The sequence below is a fragment of the Ochotona curzoniae genome, unplaced genomic scaffold (assembly GCF_017591425.1).
Source record: "Ochotona curzoniae isolate NIBS_2020 unplaced genomic scaffold, NIBS_Ocur_1.0 contig_3520, whole genome shotgun sequence".
Lineage (NCBI taxonomy): Eukaryota > Metazoa > Chordata > Mammalia > Lagomorpha > Ochotonidae > Ochotona > Ochotona curzoniae.
The window spans coordinates 15,068,073-15,088,067 of NW_024465894.1; the positions used below are offsets into that span (position 1 = coordinate 15,068,073).

Below are 19,995 nucleotides of genomic sequence, written 5' to 3' on the forward strand. Positions count from 1 at the left end.
GAAAGCACACAGTAAGGGCGGAGGAGGGCGTGGCTCTGGCTGCTGGGGAACCTCACCCTAAGCATGGTCAGGCACCCTGAGGAGCAGGGTGTGTGTGCATCCCCTATGCCACCTGCACAGCTGCTGTGGCGCCCAGCAAGGGGACACAGTCCCGACGGAGAGGAAGTTTCCACCAATGTGCATGTCAGAAGGATCCTGTCCAGCCCTTCATCTCACAACAAGCAGGCAAGAATAAATGAGCAAGTGAAAGAATGAAAGCTGTGTCCTTCACATGGTCTACACGTGTGGAAGGAATGGGAGTGTAAAGTCGTAAGCCAAGGAAGAGGCAGGAGATGGAGTATGACATGGGATAAAATGGAGTTTTAGGCAGTGTGATTGGGGAAGGCTTCTCATTAGAAGTGATGTTTGGAAAGAGTCCTGAGTGAAGTGAAGCTAAGAGCCTTGGGGACAGTCAGGAGAAGAGAGGGCCAGGCAGGAGCTGGTGTTTGGCACAGCTCTTGGAATCACACGGTGTGCCTACATCCTGTGTTCATCACTGGCTTTGGGGCTCAGCTCTGCTTCCTACTGCAACTTCCTGTTGGTGTGTGCATTGGGAGGGTCAGTAAGAGCTCAGGTATTTGGGTCCCTGCCACTTGTGTGGGGGACCTGGATGGAGGTCTGGGCTCCTGGGTTTGTCCTGGGCCGAGACTGGTTGCTGTGGGCATTTGGGGAGTGAACCAGTGGATGGAAGATCTCTCTTTCTGTTCTACTCAAATAAATAAAAATATGATTTGTCTAATAATCAGAAGCATAAGCTCAGACAACAGATGCAAAGGCCTGAGGCTGGCAGGAGGCTGGTGTGCTTGAGGAACAGCGATGTAAGAGTGTGTCTGCTGGGTAGTGAGGTGGGGAGAGTGAGAGGAGGAGAGGGGCAAGGTTGCCAGGGCCAGATGTCAGGGAACCTTGCTGGTCAACGGTAGAAGATGGGTTTGGCTCTGAGAACAACAAGAATATATCAGAGTTAGGAGCAAGGGAGTTAAAGAGGTTATAGAGTCTGCCTGCTTTTTCTTTTTTATTTTATAAAAATACTTATTTGAAAAGCAGAGTGCAAGAGGGAGAGGCAGTTAGAGTTCTTCCATCCTCTGGTCCATTCTCTAAGTGGCCACAATGGCCGGGGCTAGGCCAGGCTGAAGCCAGGAGGCCAGACTCCATATGGGTCTCCCATGCAAGTGCATAGATCCAAGCACCTAGACCACCTTCTGTTGCTTTCCAAGGTGCCATAGTAGGGAACAGCATTTGCACAGGTGTTACACGTACTGCTCACCGCAGCATTCCAGGGAAGCCCTCAGGGCTCCCATTTAATAGAGCACAGTTGAGGCAACAGGAGGGGAAGAGGTGTCGCACCCAGAGCCACTGCCCTCTTCCCAGACAAGGACATGGAATCCCTCCTCTGCGTACCACGCTGGGTTAGGTGTTTCAGGCCATAAGAGCTGGAAGATGGTCTTTGTCCAGTCAGGAAGCATTTGAAGAGCTGGGCAACTCCTGACCAAGTAAGGCTTTCCCTGTGGCCAAGTTGGGGCGATAGTCTACTCACACAATGTCGCCGGTGGAAATAAGATGGTATCTAATAAGATGGTTCCAGTTATTTTCCTTGGGGTTGTGGATGTAGTTGTCCAGCAGTTGCTCCATGATGTTGTAGGACTGCAGGCTGGTGAACAGGTCCTCTTGGAGCAGTGCCACACCCATCGCTAGGAAGAAAGCAGGGGCCCCCAGACTCTAATCAGAAGTGGAGATGCTCAAGTGCAGCCTGAGCTCTGGTCATGTCCACCCTGGACTTCTGTTTCTCTCTTCTTTCTGGTGCTGGGCCAGGTTCTATGGCTGACTGTCCAGCACATGTTGGCAGAGGCTCCAGTGTTCCAGACCTATGTCAGGGCTGGGTCTGCAGCCGTGAGGGTAAATGAGCTCTTGGCTCTCCTACAGACACACCACGTTGAGACATGGGAGTGCAGTGGGGAACAAGACAGGAAGGATCTTCATGCAGCTCAATGCCTTAGATGAGCTGCTTTCAAGGTCTCTAGTGGGCACCGGGCAGTTAAGCAGGCCTTGGCAACAGCTGAGCAACCAGTCCCAGGCAGGACCTGGTGTCACTCTGGTGTAGAATGGGGGTGAGGAGGAGTGGCCATCTACAGAGTCTCCCAGCTGGCATTGCTTCCCAAACAGTCTAGAAAAACTTCTGTTCTGATGTATTAATGGGAGATCAGTCTAACCTGGGAGGGAGGAAGCAATAAGGACATGGGGTCAGGGCAAGGTGTGAGCAGAAACCCACACGGAAGCAGAAACTACGCTTGGTTTCTGTGCATACCATGAAGGCAAGTGGGGCTGCTGGGGCAGGATGGGGCAGGTAGAGTGGCTGGGGAGGCAGTAGACCCAGGTAGTTGCCATTGGATTGGATCCCTTGGTGGAAGTCTTAGAAGGTGCAGGATAAGAAGAGGGGGAGGTTGGGAGAAAAGAATAAAATGGATTGCTGGCCAGGACAGACTCACTAGGCTGGTGACAACCTAGTTGACATTGCTCATGACCTGGGCTGGCAGAAGCAGCCAGGTGTGATGCAGGGCAGGGCAGTCTCACCTTCACTGAGCCCAAGAAAATCTGCAAGCAGGTTCTCTTGTGCAGATGACAAGGTGAGCAGAGCGCATTGGAGCAAGAGCACAGAAACCACCAACATCTTAACCGGAACCTGTGAGCGATCCGGACAGGGAGGATCAATTACAGGGCCACTGTCTTAGACTCTTCCCAGAGCGTGTATCTAGGTGGCCAACAGATCCATGTGAACTTGCATCACCCACATTCATTTACAGAAGGGCCAGTGAGGCACCAGGAAGGAACATCCTTTTCCTTACACAAAGCGTGAAGGGAGCGTCCAAGAGTTGAAATCACTTGCCCAAGGCTGCACAAGCTAGCCTCCTCCCACGGAGAACCAGCTGCATGGGATTTCCTGCATGATCACTGCCTGCCTGGGCAGGAATGCTCGCTGCACTGTGAGATGCTGCTCCTCCCTCAGGAGCAGAGTGAGGCAGCAGGATGTGAGCATGTGGCTTCCCCATGTGACCTAGTTGTGCTGCACCACGAAGTGTGCAACGCAGACTGTCATCGCTTCAGAGGCAGGTCTGCAATGGTCCCAGCTCTGCCTGCTATTGCTGGATGAGTTGGGTGACCTAGGCCTATGGAGCCCCAGGTTTCTCATCTGGAAATTGTAGGTGATGCAGCCTCATTTCCTCCTCTCAGATTCATCCTAAGCTCATAGCTTATCCAAGCAGGTGGCCATTTCCCTATAAGGACTTAGCACAGCATTCTTACAAGTGATTGTTTTTCCTGGAATACATAACACCATCCTTGCACATGGTCTGTTTTCTGCAATTACTTAACACAGCACTTCTGCATGTGGTTAGCTGCTAGCATGTTGATGAGTCGTAGGGGTGTCGCATTCATCAATTCCAAGGGTTTTTTTTTTTTCAGGATTAGCAGAGCAGGGCTTGACTTTAGCATCCTGCATGGGTTGGTCTCAGGCTGCGAGTGAAGGGCCAGCCTGTGGTGTGTGGACCCCTCAGGCCAGCTTGCAGCATGTGTGGATGGAAGCATGTGCTTACACTGTGCACTGCCAGGACTGGACTTAGCTCTCAGAACACTCGCACAGACCCCTCTCCTGTGGTCCAGGAACATGCGTGTAAACATTGGTATGACTTCCTGGGACATCAGCCAACCCAGGGTCCTAATGCCGGTAGGGAGAAACTGGGAAGCACCAAGGCCATCTCTAGAGGCCCGACAGACTTAGGACAGCACCAGTCTAGTCTGCTCAACACTCTCAAGTCACATAGTCCACCTGTTTCAGCATTTGTAACACTGCTGATCTGTTTGTTAAAAGAGAAAAGAAGAAATTATTTGTACAGAGGTAATTTCTATTGCATTTTCTTTCAGAGGCTTTTCAATTCTTTCCTTGTACATATTCATCAAGTAGTATGAGAAATTATTCTGATGGCTCAGTAGTTAAATCCTCACCTGGCATGTGCTTGGATCCCCTTTAGGCACCCGTTTGTGTCCCAGCTGCTCTCCCACCAGTTCCCTGCCTGTGCCCTGGGAAAGCAGTCAAAGCCTTGTGACGCTGCACCCACAGGGCAGACCCGGAAGAAGCTCCTGGCTTCAGATCGGCTCATCTGTGACGGTTGCAGCCAGTTGAGAAAAGAACCATATCTCCTTCTCTCTGTCCCTAAATCTTTCAAAAAAAAAAAAAAAAGAATAACTCTTAAAAAATATCTGTTCTGCCTGCAGCATATTCTACCACAAGGGTAATCACTGTTTCCTTTATGACATCTCTGCTAGGATCCTTTGTGCTGTTTTCCACTTTTCCCCAAACAGCTCCAGGATGAACACATTTGCATGTCTCTCTGATCTCCACAGCTTGGTGTCCTGGGAAGCAGCCTCCAGGAAGAGCCTGTCTTGGATGCCTCCGTGTCAGATCTTCTCCCTTTATCCTCCACAGAGTCTCACAGCCGCAACATCCAGCTGGCCCCTCTGCAGAGGAGCTTGTTTCCGACCAGCCTTCCTGCCTGAAATCAGTCCCGTAAGAGCGGGGACATTAGCCAGACAAGTAGAGGGCCCATGTGCTTGGGTTGCTTTCTGCTGCCTTCCCAGGCACATTAACAGGCAGCTGGATCAGGAGTGGAGCATCTGGCGCATAGACCAGCAACTGCATGGGATGGCCAGCATCTACTGGCTATATTTTACTGAGATGGTTGGACTTGGCATCTCATGGAAAGGCAGGCTGCAGTGAGAACATCAGTACACTGAACCTACCTGGCTTTCTCAGGTCTCCTATCAGGTGTTCTTGTCCCCGCTGCTCAGGTTCTGAAGGACCCTGCACTGAGATGGGCTTTATAAGCATGAGTGACCACATGGGTGGGGCGATTGAGCTCTGGTGATGGACACCGGGATGCTGCTTGAACATGCCAAACCTTGAAACATGCCCTTTGGTGTCTCCAAAGCAAACATCCCTGTCTTGAAATGCCCCGTGATGTGGGGGGCATTCACTTTCTGCCCCTACAAAGCAAACACCACTGTAGGGATGACTCTGGGCAGGTCAACATTGCGTTTGCAGGCACAGCTGATGCACAGGGAAGCAGATGGCAAGGCTGACGGTGGGGGTGGGGTGAGTTCTTAGGAGTCCAACTCCAGCTTCCACACCCACTGCCTCACAGAGCTCCTATCCTCAACCACACAGCAAGCCAGAGTGTGGGAGCTGAGAGAGAGAAGCCCCCATGGCCGACCATGTTCCATCCATAGTATTGGTAGCTGTGGACAGACATCTTTTCCCCAATGCTTGCTGAAGCCCCAATTCTAGGACATAGGAGCTCCTGCAGCCTTTGTTTAAAGACCAGAACACATGTCTGCAGAGGGGAGGCATGTGGTGAAGGTCACCTCCTGGTAGAATCAGGACTTGCCTAGTGCTGCCCCCCAGGCCAAACCTGGACAGCACATCCCACTACCTCCTCCCTTGGAGCACTGACCAAGCTGCCATGTCAGCAGGGTGGCCGTCCTCCCTCTCTCTGAGGAGGATCAAGGGCCCTTGGGAAGGCGTTTTCTCCCATTCGCTCCAAAGTTTGGGACCCTGCTGAAGCTGTGATGTGAAGAAGTGTATTCATGTGTGTTTTGAGAACCTCAGCCCCAGGGCAGGGGGCTCAGAGATTAAGATCCACCCATGGGCCTGGGATGAAGGCTTTAGATTAGTGCTTCAGGGGGCTCCCGTTAAATTCCTCGGGGGCGTGGGTGCATTCAGTCACTGTCTCTCTGGAGCCAACACCTTTGCAGTGTGGAGGTCACGTTGGTTCCACCTTATGACAACAAGTGATGAGGCACCATCTGGGAAGCAGAGAGCAAGTCCTCCCCAGACCCCAGTTCTGGGGTTCCCTCTCCTTGGGTGTCTCAGGCTCCAAAACTGAGAAAGGAGTTTCTAGCATTTGTTAACTAGCCAGGCTGAAGCTGCTGTTATAGCAACAGGAATGGACTAAGCAGATGTTTGATCCAGCTCCCTTCTCCTGTGAAAGCAGCAGAAGATGGCTCATGTGGCTGGCTTGCTGCTACTCCCATGGGAGAGACCTGAGTGGAGTTTCTGGCTCCTGGCTTCAGCCTGCTGCAACCCAGGCTCTTGCAGCAATTTGGATAGTGGATCAGTGGGTTTAAGACCCTTCTCTCTCTTTCTCTCCTTTTTTCTGTAACTCTGCTTCCCAAAATAAATAGCACATAAAGGGCAGACCAGCGTTCAGCTCTGTGACCCCTGTGGCGTGTACAGGCAGGCCTGCTGTGTCACTGTGGACAGCTAGCAGCTCTCTTTGCAGTGGTGCCCAGCAGGGCCAGCTTAGTGGCACACTTTTTAGGCAAGGCCGGCAGTCCCAATGAAACCAAACTGATCTCTCACCAGTCACCCCCAAAGGCAGCTAAGCCTCCTGCTGCCCTCCCATTGGTGCCCTGGGCTGTCCTGCTCCCTTCTGCTTCAGGGTCTGCCACCCTGGAACACAGCCCATGCCCCCACAAATCTTTGTTCCGAGACTGATGAATGGGAACCGATCTTGGTGTCATACTTAAGATGCTGCTTGCGACACCTGTGTCCGCATCACTGTGCTTGGGTTCATGTTCCAGCCCTACTCAGAACTTCAGACTTCTCCTAACACAGACCCCAGTAGGTGGCAGGTCACAGTTCAAAAAAGTCAGGTCACTGATAACTCCGTGTGGGAGATCTGGATGAGCTCCTGGTTCCAGGCTTCAGTCTGGCCAAACCATGGCTGCATTTGAAGAGCGACCCAGCATATAAGAGATCTCTGTCAACTTGTTACCCTTGAAGAACCAATGACCCATTCTGGGAGGTCTTCTTCAGGAAGCCACACCACGAGTCCCATGCCCGTGAGTCAGTCTCAGAGTCCAGAGCCAGACACTGCTTCAGGCCATGCTCACGGTTTCTTTCTCCATCAGGCTGGGTGTCACAGTTTTGCTCACACAAGCGCTGACCATTGGTGTCCACTCTGTAGATGCAGGAACTGTGCTGGTGATGCTGAAGCAGGTGTTCCTGGCTCCGCGAGGCAACACCAGGGTCACGCTCTCAGCCGTGACTGCTGCCTCTGGCATGTGTGGCATTGGAACATCACTCTCACTACACCCTTGGAGCACATGGAATCTGGAAGATTCCATTCTACCAGCCGTGCACAACATACTCCATCTGCAGGACATGGGCAAGGGTACCAGCAGAGGAGACCAGACAGGCAGGTATGGTCAGGGTCTGACAAAATAAAAAGCCAGGCTCAGAGCTCTTTTATTATTAGGTTCTTTTATTATGGATGATTCTTAATGAACTTGAGTTTTTGGAAAGCAGCATCAAGTCACAACCTGCACCCACCTCACCTCGCCCTACTGTCACCACTGTCCCCCAGACTAGTGTATTTTTCACATGTGATGAGCGAGCAGGGGCACCTCATCACCGTCATAAGCCATAGCCTCCGTGTGATTGCCTCTCAGTGTGAGTTCTCTGGGTGTGGCAGGTGTATGATGACACAGGCTGCCACCAGTGTGAGTACTTGGCCCATCTTCTGCCGCTTTCCCAGCAGTATTAGCAGGGGAAGCTGAATCAGATGCAGAGCAGGCAGGACTTTACTCTGGGTGTCACAGGTGGCAGCTTTGCCATTGTGTCTTCACAGTATCTGTCCCCTTGGAAGTTGATCTTGTCTCATCTGGGCAGTCAGGCATGTGATTGGTAGATCATAAGGTTCCAGAACATTCTGTTCAAGGTGACAACCTCCGGCCCACCTGCAGGCCTCTGACAGGCTGGGCAGCATGGGTGAGTGTCAGCAGGACAGTAAGCACCGAGCTGACCTTGCTCCTGGCTGTGGACAGGACCAGAGAGAAGCGTTCGTTCCTGTTTCTGGAACAAAGCTGACCACTTCCTCCTCCTGCTCTGCTGCCACCTGTTCTGGCTACTTCTCCAGGCTAATGCAGGGACACCGAGGTGACCAGGGCTCAGGAAGAGAGAGCCCTGGTGAGTGTTTCTCCATCCTAGCCCTGTCCTGGGAGTGCCTTTCTCCCAGTTTCCCTGGAGCCACCTCTCTTCAGTTCTACAGCCCAACTACCCATCCCCTGTGTCTTTTTAAAGGCTGCATTTTCCGTCTCTCAGCTGGTCCAGCTCCTGCCTTTATCCTCCTCCAATCACTGCCGTGGACACTCTCTGCAACTGAGAGCCCCATGGCCTCTCTCCTGCTATGAATCATTCCATAGCCCCCTGGTTCTCCGTGGACAGACGTTCAATCAACTCTACTACATGGCTCGTCTTTTCCTCTCATTCAGTCCAAGTGCACACTGAATTCCCGACAGGTGACATGGCTAGACTGAAGACAGAAGTATGTATGAGAGCCCCATTGTCTCCTATTGTCCCAGTCGCCAGGGAGGGCTTTAAAATGTAAAACAGAAGCACTCTACTCAATAACAATGTTTTGTCAAACATAATTACTTTAAAAAAAATTATGTCATGGTACTTGTGGTGGTCTTTCAGACTAATCGTCTGCCTTTAGCACAGGCACCACCCATACAGGCACCACCTCTCCTCCAGCTGCCTATTAATGGCCTGGAAAAGCAACAGAATATGCCCCAAACCTTAGGTTCCTGCACCCATCTGTGAGATCCAGAAGAAGCTTCTGGCTCCTGGCTTCAGATCAGCTCCAGCTTTGGCCATTGTCAGCCATTTGCAGAGGGAATCAGCAGGTGGAAGGTCACTCTGTCTCTCCTTCTCTCTCTGTTATATATCTATATTTATATCTATATAGGTATATATATATATAATATATATATATAGTGTGTGTGTGTGTGTGTGTGTGTGTGAGCACGCGAATGTGTTCATTTCTTTTGTGGCAAATATTAATCAGTGGAACCCACAGAATACAAGGCTCTGTTTCTAGAGGGTGCCAAACAGAGGGACTTGGGGTTCCCATCCACAGGACCCCAGGGTGCCGTTTAAGGTCCTGTTCTCCGCTTGACCCTCGCTCATGCATGCCCCAGATGCCACCACTTCCCAGTCTGTGCCCATTGGGTGACTTCTGCTCGGAATACCCTCTCCTCCCTTCTCTGACCATCATCCTTCTGACGTCAGCTTGTCAGCCCCTTCTCCGGGAATCCTTCGTGCTTGTCCCCTCACCTCCAGGCAATGATCAGCACTTGCTGGGCCCTCCACACTGTACCAGGAGGCTGTGTACCTTTGTGATGGCTGGGCTAAGTGGTCCCTGCTCCTCCACAGCACTCACAGCTGGCTCGTGCAAAGCAAAGCACACTCTGCACCTGTTGAACTTGGCATGGCACTGCTCCCTCACCTGTGACCCTCCCATACACGCACGGAGGTGGGAGTCGCCCCAAACAAGCGCACTTGTCATGTTTCAGGATCTCCTTTCGGGGTTCTTTCCCCTTTTGTTTTCTGCATTGTCTGACCCCAGCGGAGCTCGGTGCTATAGCCTGCGTTTCCACCCATCTGGAAACCACAAGCATTTCTGACTCACTCACTCTTCAGTGCTTAGCAGACAGTCCATTGTGTGCCTGTCACCTGTTGATCCCCTAATTGGGCACCTTTGGCCTTGCCAATTAAACGAGGTTTATTTTACACCCATCCGAAGAGTAAATACTGGAACACAAAGTGTTCATTTACTGAGCAAAGAGCTGGTGAAAAGTGTATGTGTTGCACTCGGGATGAAGATGAAGATCCGGCTTGGTCAACAGTTCCGAGGTGTCTTGCTGGGGTCATAGCAGTTCTCGGAAGGCAGGTGGACTTCTCTCAGCCCCGCCAAGCTCTCACGGGAGCCAGGGTCCTTTCCTCCTATGCAGTCCCTGTGCTGACTCTCCCTGATGCCTGTGGACCATTATCTTCAACCCCAAATGTAGGTCTTATCTTCTGCAAGGCACGACACGACCTCCAGGATGCCCTCAACCAACCTCTGACGCCTGAAAGGCAAAGGGCCAGAAGTGGTCATGGGAGTGCCAGGCTGGTGAAGGTGGACATTGCACCCCTGGTTGCCAGCCACCACCCCTGACCCAGGTCACATCAGTCACCAGCACAGCTGGGGTGCTTTGCCCCTGCTCCCCACCTGCCAACCATGTGCCCTGGCCTCTCCTACCTGCAAGACAAATGCTTGGTCCACAGCTGCCCACCCTCCCCAGCCGCTCGCCACCACAACTACCATACCCTTTCATGTGGGCCCCATAACAGGATACAGTGGACAAGGAGAATAGAAGTGCAAGGGCCAGGCAAGTAGGGCCTATGCAGGGCTACTAGGGAGCTGTGAGGGCCTGGGTCCTCTATGTCAGGGCAGCAGGTCCACAATCCCAGAGCTGTAAGTTCAAGCCCTGGCTCTGCCCCTTGCTTAATGTCCCCACTTACACAGTGTCCTTTTGCCTACAGGAGCCTGTAGGGTAAGAAAAAGGGTCTCCCAGAACAGGGATTTGGGGAAAGAGTTCATGCATCATGTAAGCCAGCAGGGGGATGCTGTTCCCACTGCAACCTGGCAAGGCCTGGGGCACACGGAGCTCAGGATGTGGGTGCAGGGACAGTTGTGGGGTGGAGGAAGGAGCTGGGCTCTAGGGGTCAGGTGAGAGTCCCCAAGGGCTGGGCTTCTAGGCAGTCTGGTAGGTGGGCATTCAGGTTCTCAGGACCTGCCAGGCAAAGAGGCCTTAGGTCTGATGGCATTCTGGCTTCCTGGGGCAGGGAGGGGCAGGCAGGGAAGGGACCTCAGACTTTGTATGGTTCTGTCCTGCACAATCAGACTGGGGATCCCCTGATTGTCCACAGACCTTCAGGCCCCTTAGAGACAGGTGTAGGAAAACAGTGTCCCCAGAATTGGACCGTCTGGTTCCCACTGCCTGCCTGGCACAGGGCAGGTGCTCAGCAAGTACCCACTGAGTGTGTGAATGAATGGGTCAGGGCTCCTGCTTTTATCACTGTGTGTGGCACCCTGTGTTCATCCTGGCTGTGGGACCAGGCCCACATTCTTGCCCTCTGTGCCTCGGTGGACCCCTGTGCAAAGCAAGAAGCAGGGAGGGGTGGTTGTTCCCTTCTGTATGGTCTTTCCAAATCTAGGTCTTTGTTGCTCAACTGTGTCTCCTTCCTCCCACCACCCTGCCAATGAACCCCAGAGCACGGTACAGGCCACATGGGAGACTGCAGAAACAGACTTTAATCACAAGAGGGGGTTGAAGCAACAAAAGGCGGAACAGCAGGTTGGCAGCTGTCATTGGGGAGGCTGACTCGCATTCTCTCATTCGGTGACAGGTGCCACAGGGGAGCCCGGTCGAGCAGCTGGGAGCCAACCTGCAATGAAACCACGGGCTCAGTAACATTTGTGGCAAAGGCAGCTGCCTTTCCAGCTGTGCTCCCTGGACATGTGGCAGGACCTCTGTGACTGGCTCTGCTGGCTCAGCTCCCTCCCACAATACCATGATGGGCCCCATCCTCTGGGTGGGCACTGATGCCCATAGGCTCCTGGTACTAAATCAGCCTCAATGCCCAAGCTGCCCTTCAGGATGGTGGTGGATGTGCAAAGACTGCCTGGGGGGGCACAGCTGGACCCCAGCTCTACCTGGCATCAGTCTGCAACTAGAGTCAGCTTCTCTCTGGGGCTAGCCGTTCAGCTCAGTCTGTGGGGGTGGGTATGATCCAGGCTCAGCGCTTGGTGGGCTGGAATCAGGGCAGCCAAACCTTTGTCTTGCTCCAACTCAGGTCCCCCCTCGTGCTCTGGGCCCATAGCCTGGCTGCTCACCTGCAGGCGGGCGTCATGGCAGGCTTCCTCACAGGGGGATGTTCTGTACCACTTGCTGCGGCTGCTTTGCACCTGAAGGAACACAGCCCGCCCACACGCATGCCCAGGCTTCAGTCTCCACCCCTGGAACTGGTGGAGCCCCGGCCCCCAGCAGGTCAGAGTGACAGGTGTGACACCTGAGGCACACGACTCTGTCTCTCCGAACCTCAACTGCAAAATGGGTGCAAGGCAGGCAACCCCCCCTTCCTCCATCACAGGGCTGTGGTGGGTGTGGATTGAGATAGGAGTGAGCTGTGATGGCTGCCTCCGCTCCAGGGCCTCCTGTGGCCCCATCCTGGAGACTAAGGGCTGAGGAGAAGCCCCGGTCACACGTGGTTCGGAGCAGGATTTCTTTCAGCTGCTCCAGACTACCTGAGCAGAGCGGCCCAGGGAAAGACTCAGAGCTGTCCACCCACCCGTCCAGCCAGGCGCCCTTCCCCTGGCCCATACGCACTGTCTATGAGGTTCTGCAGGAGCCCTGCGTCCAAGCTTTGGAGAAGATTGTTGAGTAGCGGGCACACCTGCAACGGCAGACAGGAAGGCAGTGAGGAAGACTGCCCTCCCATCTGGCTCAAACATGCTTGCTTCCGGGGACCCAGAACCCTCAGGCTGCACCCTGAAGCCACAGAACCCAGACTCAGAAATCTCCATCTTTTCCCAGCCAGGAATTCCAAAAATGTGGGATGGAGCCCAGGCACCCTGGAGCGATTTCCTCGTGTGTCCCCACGATGCAGTTCCCTGCCAGGGTCCCAGCCACATGTCAGGCTGCCCAGTGAGGTGGACGCTGGCCACAGGTTGCTGCGAGCCACAGGCTTGGGAGCTCAGCTTCCTGCATTGTTTTCCTACTGCCTAGTTCAAAATCTCTAGAATCTGGACTAGGAAATCCTGCACAGCATTGTTCAGGACCTTTGTGGGAAATGGAATTAGAAGATAAGTTTATTTCTAGGCAAAAACTTTTTTTTTTGATATCCACGCCCTCTAGTGTGGTGGGGTCTTGAGTGATTTACAGATTAAAAAAAAATGTATAGGTTTGTGTTTACTTTTTTTCAATTATTCGTATGGTATTGTGCTATTGACTTCCATTTACGCTGGGGATAGAAAATCTCCCTGTTGGGCCCAGCATTGCCCTATAGTGAGTTAAGCCATTGTCTGTGGTGCTGTTCTTCACCATACGGATGCTGGTTCAAATCCTCCTACTGCTCTTCTGATCCAGCTCCCTGCTAATGAATGGCCTGGGAAATCAACAAAAGATGCCCCAGTTCTTGAGTCCCTGCATCCATGTGGGAGACTTGGATGGAGTTCCACATGCCTGATTTTGGCCTGGCCCTGCTCTGGTCACTGTGGCCATTTGGTGAGTGGACCAATGGGTAGAGGCTTTCTCTATGTTTTTCCCTCTTGCAAATAAATAAATCTTTAAAAGCAAATAAAAGTCCCTCTCCCCCATGAGAGACCTGGAGTAATTTCCTGGCTCCAAGCTTTGCCCTGCAGCTGTTGTATTTGGGAAGTGAACCGCAGAAGAGAGCTTTCTGACTCTGTATCTCAAATGAATGCAATTTAAAATTTGTCAACATAAACAAATCTCTTGAAGTAAAATCGCATGGCTTAAAAGAAAACACTGGTGAAAAAGGACACAGTGGTGACAAACTCAGTGTAGGACTCAGTGGTGCCAGCAGATGACAGGCCCTGATCCCTGCCTTCCCCCACCAGCCTGGCAGAGCTGTGGAGGAAACACCTCCCACTGATCTCCCAAAGTGCGCCTCACAGTAGGGCAGGGGCCCCAAAAAGACAGCCAGGACCCTTCCGCAGGCCCCTCCCCTGACCCCGCACATGCCTCCTGCTCCCACCTGGCCCGAGCAGCAGGGGACTCACCGCGTCCTCCACCAACTGGGACACGACATTGGACACGGCAGTGGTCACAGTGTTCAGTACCCGGCTAAGCACTGGAGAGTTTCTGCAAAGACAGGGCGCCCAGAAGGCCTGGTCACGTGGGCAGAGCTGCCCAGCAGGATGCCAAGACAAAGCCCACAGCCCCACGACCTTCATGTGAGGACCTGCACCTGCTCAGCGCCTGGCACCCAGACCTCAGGAGGCGCCCACCACCAGCTGGAGAGAAACATCACTAATTCCTTCAAACTCTAACAATAAGAGCCCAGATGACGGACCAGGCACCCAACTTGGGGTGGGGGTGCCTTGGGGACACCAGGGTGAGCAAAGGACAAACAGCTCCCTCCCCTGGTGCTAAACATTAAGGAACTCTTACCAGAGCTGCCCCTCTAAGTGGGATTGCCACTTCCTCAGGGCAGCCCTCCCTGGCCGCCTATCTCGGGGAGGACCCTGTGATGTGTGCTGGCCAGCATGGGCCATTTCCCCTGTGGGACGGAGCACTGCTCTGCATGCCTGTCTTCTGGGAGGAGCATTGGAGCCAAGCATTGCCCGTCCTTGTCCAGGAGCAGGGCAAACGCTCCTCGCATCTTTGTCCAAGAGAACAGAGGAAGTGCTTGAATAAGCGTAGGGTGAGAGCGTGACAGGCAAAAGGAGGACAGCGTGAAGACCCTGAGAGGTGAGAAGATTCATGGAGGGGAACGAGGGGACGAGAACCCTGGGAATCCAGAACAGCCCTGCAAAAGCCCTAGGGTTGAAACCGTTCATCTGTGGCACAGACCAGGGGCGCAGGTGCCTGGTGAGGAGCTGGGTGGGAGTAGAGGCTGCAGAGACAAGAGAGGGGCGCCACAGAGCTGACACAGCCACTGGGGAGTGGAGTTGAGGGCTATGGTGGTAGGCATAGAGTGGATGTGGGTACTGAATGAAGCATCAGGACGATCCAGGCAGCGCCCAGCCTTACTAGCTGGCATCAGGTCACAGAGCCTCTGCTGGGATTCAGGGGGGTCTTGGGGTGGTCTGTGAGCAGACGCCTCAGCAGGGGGAAGGAAGAGTGACCCTTGCCCATGACCATCAGGGTCACAGGGCTGGGGACCCAACCTTGTCCCCAGCCCAGGATATCCAGCCCAACCACTCGGTCTCCTGTGCGGTCACTGGCCCTGTCACCTTTCCCTACCCCAGCCAAAACTCCTTTCAAACACCCGCTGTGAGATGCACAGAAGTGAATTTGCAGACAGCGACATTTGAGTGGGAAGAAATCCACAGTCAAAAAATCATTTCAGGAATCTTCCAGTGGGAAGAAAGCGACTTGGGGACAGGGTAACATTGGGGCCTTTCTCACCTAATCCCTTCCTAACCAGAGGCAGGAAGGCAGAGAGCACATTAAAATCACTGTCACCCTAGAGAGAGTTTGTATAATGGTAAAAGCTCAGTTTGCCTAAACACTCGTGCACCCCACAACAGAGCTTTCAAAGGCACAAAGCAAAAAATGGATCCAGCTGAAGGGCAAAAAGCCAAGGTCATGGCTACAGCTGACGAGGTCCCTCCCCAGTGACAGACAGAACCAGTGGACACCAGGACTACTGCAAGCAGCACGGTGTGGCCAGCTTGGTGCTGGACGCCTGTGCTTTCTCATTCGCTCAGCTCGAAGTCCGCAAGCAGGTATCAGTATTGTCCTCTGTTTACAGGTGTGAAAACTGAAGCTTACTAAGTTGGTTATAAGGTACAGAGCTTCTGAGCTTTCCTCCACATTCCATCGCCTCCTGGGTGTTGGGGTGGGGCAGGACTTGGGGGTCCTTGGTGCTACTGCCATGGCAGGCACATGGGCCTTACTTCAGTAAGGTGAGTGACACGCTGGCTACGTCCTTGCTGCAGCTTCCAACGACCACCGTGGGCAGGCCGGTCTCAGCATCCGTCCCCAGTTTGACTGCAGACAGGAGGTCCAGGGAGGCCTTGACATCGACGACCTGGCCTACGAAAGGCCTGCAAAAAACAAAACAAAACAAAAAAACCTAAACACATGATGTGAGTTGGGGTGGGAAGAGGGTGGTCAAGGAGGCTCTTCACACTGTTTACGGGTGAAGCCCACCTTGGCCAGGTAAGGTCAGCAGGGTCCCTGACTTTATGAGGCTTATAAGTTCATGTTGGGGGCTTCTCTCTATTTTCTTTTTAAAATTATTTGTCCAAAAGTCAAAGTGAGGAGGATACAGAAAGAGTGAGACAGACAGACAGAGAGAGAGAAAGAGAGAAAGAGAGAAAGAGAGCTTCCATTTGCTGATTCATCACCACCCCCAGATGGTCCATTGCAACAGCTGATGGTTGGCCAGGCCACAGTCAGAAAGCACGAAATCAACACTGCGTGGCTGTCAGAGACCCAACTACTTGAGTCATCGCCTGTTGCCTCTAGGAGTCAGGAATCACGTACCCAGATTGGGAACTAAGTCAGGCATTCGGATGTGGAATCTGGGTGGCGTACTGGTAGACCAACCCCTTGCCCCCCACCCCCATTCCAGGGCCTTTCCAAGGCTGGGCCTTTAGGTTTCTGTGGCAGACTGGGAGAGGGGTGTGCAAGGCCCACGCAGCACACGTAGGTGCCCAGGTATCCCCACGGTGCCTACGTACAGGGTCAGCGAGACGTCGGTCGTGACAGGGATCCTCAGATTAAGTCCATCCATAGTCACTTCAGGTTTGATGCTCACGATGAGTGGGTTGCTGATTTTCAACCTGTGTAAAAACCCCCGTGTGTCCTCATCTCATCCCACTGTGGGTGTCTGTTGCACGTGTCCCTGGGACAGGGCTGCGTGGAGCTTGTAGACACTGCTTAGTTTCCCTGGCTCGGATTCCAAGAGAAATAAGAACGAGCACCAGAATTTGAACTCAAAGTGGCCTGACTTGTGAACCGGCCTATGTGGATCCACTCCCCAGGTGGCATCCATCCCTGCTTCCCATCCCTTAAAGGGGAATTTCATCCTCGAGAAGACAGACAAGTCTCATTCGTTGGAAAGGGGACTTGAAGCACCAGCAGGCAGGAGGAGGCAAAGACAAACAGGGTGGTCCACCTTGACCCTGGTGCTGCAGACCACGGCTGCCCAAACCACAAGGCAGCCAGGTGGTGCTGGAGCCCAGCCCTGCGTTTCCTCCTCCTCCGGAGGGTCTGCCCTGGACTGCCCCAGCCCACGCACTGCAGGGGAGAGGTGGGGACTTTGCAGCCACCTCTGAGGCTCTTCAGTGAACCTTCCCAGACACCTGTTCTTCACCCAGAAGCCCCGACTCACCCCAAAGCCTTCTGCAGGGAAAGGAGCCCCGAAACAGAACTGCCAAGCCCAGACACCTGCTGGACCAGCTGTGAAACCCCAGAATCCTGAAGTGCCAGGTTGTCATTTAGCTTCTGGATGCCACCTGCCAAAGACAGTTGCCGTTTAGTGTCACACAGTGCTCTGGTTCCCAATGAGACAGTCTGTCTTGGTGATTATGATGTGACTTTTGTGCCACCCCATCAAAGTAGCGATTGTGCATTTGTATTTGTGTTGTATTACAGGCAAGGACATGAAGGTTCCAGAAGGTTAAGCTGCATGTGCAGGGAGCCCTTATTCTGTCCTTGTGGCCTCCACACTAACATAAACTGATCGTTTACCAACAAAGACATCAGTCAGTCGGCCTGTCTGATGGCCCGTCATACCTCCGCTTCTTGGGGTGACCTGGGAATTTATTGCTCTAAACGAGACACTCACACAGTGAGGTTGAAAAGCCACATGAGACAAAATGAAGGACCAAATTTTAAAAACTAGAAAACTAGCATCAAGGAAAACTTGCGGCTTTCGTCCATGAAGCTGTGGAGAGCAGTTGCGCTGTATCCTAACGGGAGGTTTCCGCAGAGGAGGGGGTGGGATGTAAGATGGAGTGTAAGAAAGGAGTGGGATATTATGTCAACAATAATTCAAGAGAGAAACAACAATGCAATTGCCAACTAGGGGAAAAAGATCTCATGAGAAAAGAGATGTGATCTTTGGCACCACAACTTGGTTTTGCATCAGACGGTATCTCTCTGGGTTGTCTTGATGCTAAGCCGATTTAAAGAAACTGGGGGTGCAGTGAGATCTGCCTGTAGGGCTCTTCAGAGGATCTCACTCCACACTTGTGCTGCTGGGCCTTAGTGTGCAAAGCTTTACAATTAGAAGTAGACTGGGGACAGTGTCATGGCACAGTGGCCCAAGCTTATGCATGCGGCACTGGCATCCCACATGGGAGCCGGTTCATGTCCAGGCTGCTCCACTTCCCAACCAGCTCCCTGCTTGTGGCCTAGGAAAGCAGAGGAGGACGGCCCAAAGCCTTGAGAACCTGCACCCATGTGGCGAACCCATAAGAAGCTCCTAGCTCCTGGCTTCGGATTGGCTCAGCTCCGGCCATAGCGACCATTTGGAGAGGAAGCTAGTGCATAGATCTCTCCTCTCTGAGAAAATAAAACATTCTTTAATAATAATCTTCCAAAAAATTAGATGAAAATGGATCCTTTTTTGCAAGTTTGCCCGGACAAGGTTTAAAAATCAACGTTGTGCTACCTTTTCTTGTAAGAGCTGTCATGTGCTGTTAATGTTGTAGTCAACCAGCATCAAAGGAGGCACAATTAAATACAAAGATAGAGGGCTTCATAGATATCTGCTAGACAGGACTAATTTCCAATGAGTTAACACAAGTCAACGAGAGAAAATTAAGGATATGCTAAAAAAACAAATGGGCAGAATAGTTAAAATAGGGAAATGAGTCATAAAGACTTGGAAAATGAAAGGAATCTTTCAGAGTTAAAGACACACAAAGAGAAATGAGTTAGTCTTCTCTGAGATCAGCAACTGCCTGGAGCTGTCCCTGCTGCTGCTGGCAAAAGGCAGGCAATGTCACAGACGGTCAGAGAAAATGTTCGTCAACCCCTATATACTGAGTTACACCGTACAGACGTTTTGAACCTCTGAAATGTCATTTTTAAAAACTCATCCTACACACACATTGAAAGCAGTTTATCAGGATATACTATGCAGAAGGGTGCTCGTGGCAACATTGCTTGTTTCTTCATAACAGAGTGTATGAACCAGAAATTGAACGGCCATCTGTTCATGAATAGCATGCCCCCTGGGGGCAGCCTCTGGTAATGCAGGAGTGGTGCTCCCCAGGCCACGAGTCCTCACTGGTGACTCACCTTGAAGTAGCTTATCCACACTGCCAGCTGCTGAGGCTTGCTGAACAACGCTGTCCAGAAGAGCCCCCGAGGTCCCTGTGAGCAGGCTGTACACGAGAACCAGTGTCCAGAGTGGAGCCATCTCGGGTCCTGAAGCCTGAGTGCTGGGGGATAGGAGCCGTGGTGAGTGTGCTGCCCAGAGCACCTGCCACCCTCGGAGCATCTGTGCTTTAAGAGAGGGGCGGCTGTCTCCTGATGTGGACAACGCCAAGCCAGGTCAGGCAGTGGGAAGGACCAGCCCGGGGACACGCAGCCAGGGTGGGGGTCCCGGGGGGGAGCCAGGACTGACATCAACCATGGCAGGGCACATGGCACCTGTCACTGCCTCTTCCTGAAGAACCTTCCCTATTCCTTACCTTCTCTCCTAAGCCAGTCCCCACCAATGCTTGGGCTTCTAGAAGGTACGAGGCTCTCTAGGAAGCCCCTAGGGGGCTCCTCCTAGAGCTCCTAGCCCAGTCTTGCACCCTGCATTTTCTGAAGGAGCCTGGGTACCAGTGACCAAGCCTCATCTGCCTTCCTACCCATCTGTGACCTGCTCAGGACAAGGCCATGGCTCCAGTCGCTGCTTAGTCCCCAGACACCTCTAAAACGCCTCTGCCAATGGATGAACAACCAAACACTGGTGGGAGAGCAGCGTGGACAAACTTGGGGGCCCCAGCCACCAAGCCTCATCCCCTGCATCTCATCTGGGGGTGTCTATGTGTGCTGAATCTGAAAGGTCAGTGAATGCAACCAGCCAAGGGCGCCCTCCCTCCGCCCTCTGAAGCCCCAGGTATGGTCTCCCGAGAAGGCCCACTCACAGGTTTGGAGGAGGATTCTGGTGTGCTGCTGGCTTCCCGGCTGGGTATGATCCTGCTGGGTGGTGGTGGCCGTTATATAGCCACCACAGGAGGGAGGCATCCTGGCCCCCAGGCCCTCGAAAGTGATGCCAAAGAAAATAAGCCCCATTCAGGGTGAGGAGAAAGAATCTCAACCCAAAGGTTGCCCAGGAAGCTGGAGGCGGAGCACACGGATGCAGGAAGGACTTTATGCCAAGGC

At 52.9% G+C, this 19,995-nt stretch overlaps 1 protein-coding gene across 1 annotated transcript; it reads right to left on the reverse strand.

Annotated features, from left to right (window-relative positions):
* Positions 1-11,670: 11,670 nt before the first annotated feature.
* Positions 11,671-19,039, reverse strand: BPIFA2 (BPI fold containing family A member 2). The gene is made up of 8 exons (XM_040981249.1): positions 18,919-19,039; positions 17,003-17,126; positions 16,350-16,451; positions 15,561-15,710; positions 13,719-13,800; positions 12,266-12,370; positions 11,811-11,882; positions 11,671-11,688 (listed from the first exon to the last, which is right to left on the reverse strand). The coding sequence occupies exons 1-8, from the start codon at positions 19,037-19,039 to the stop codon at positions 11,671-11,673; spliced, it is 774 nt and encodes a 257-aa protein (XP_040837183.1).
* Between the last annotated feature and the right edge of the window lie 956 nt (positions 19,040-19,995).

Coding starts and splice junctions, on each gene's coding strand:
- BPIFA2 (XM_040981249.1), bottom strand. CDS start 19,039: ATGGCTCCACTCTGGACACTGGTTCTCGTGTACAGCCTGCTCACAGGG. Junction 15,711..16,349: donor ACCGACGTCTCGCTGACCCT/GTACGTAGGCAC, acceptor TGTTTTTTGCAG/GCCTTTCGTAGGCCAGGTCG. Junction 12,371..13,718: donor CCCAGTTGGTGGAGGACGCG/GTGAGTCCCCTG, acceptor CTGCCGTTGCAG/GTGTGCCCGCTACTCAACAA.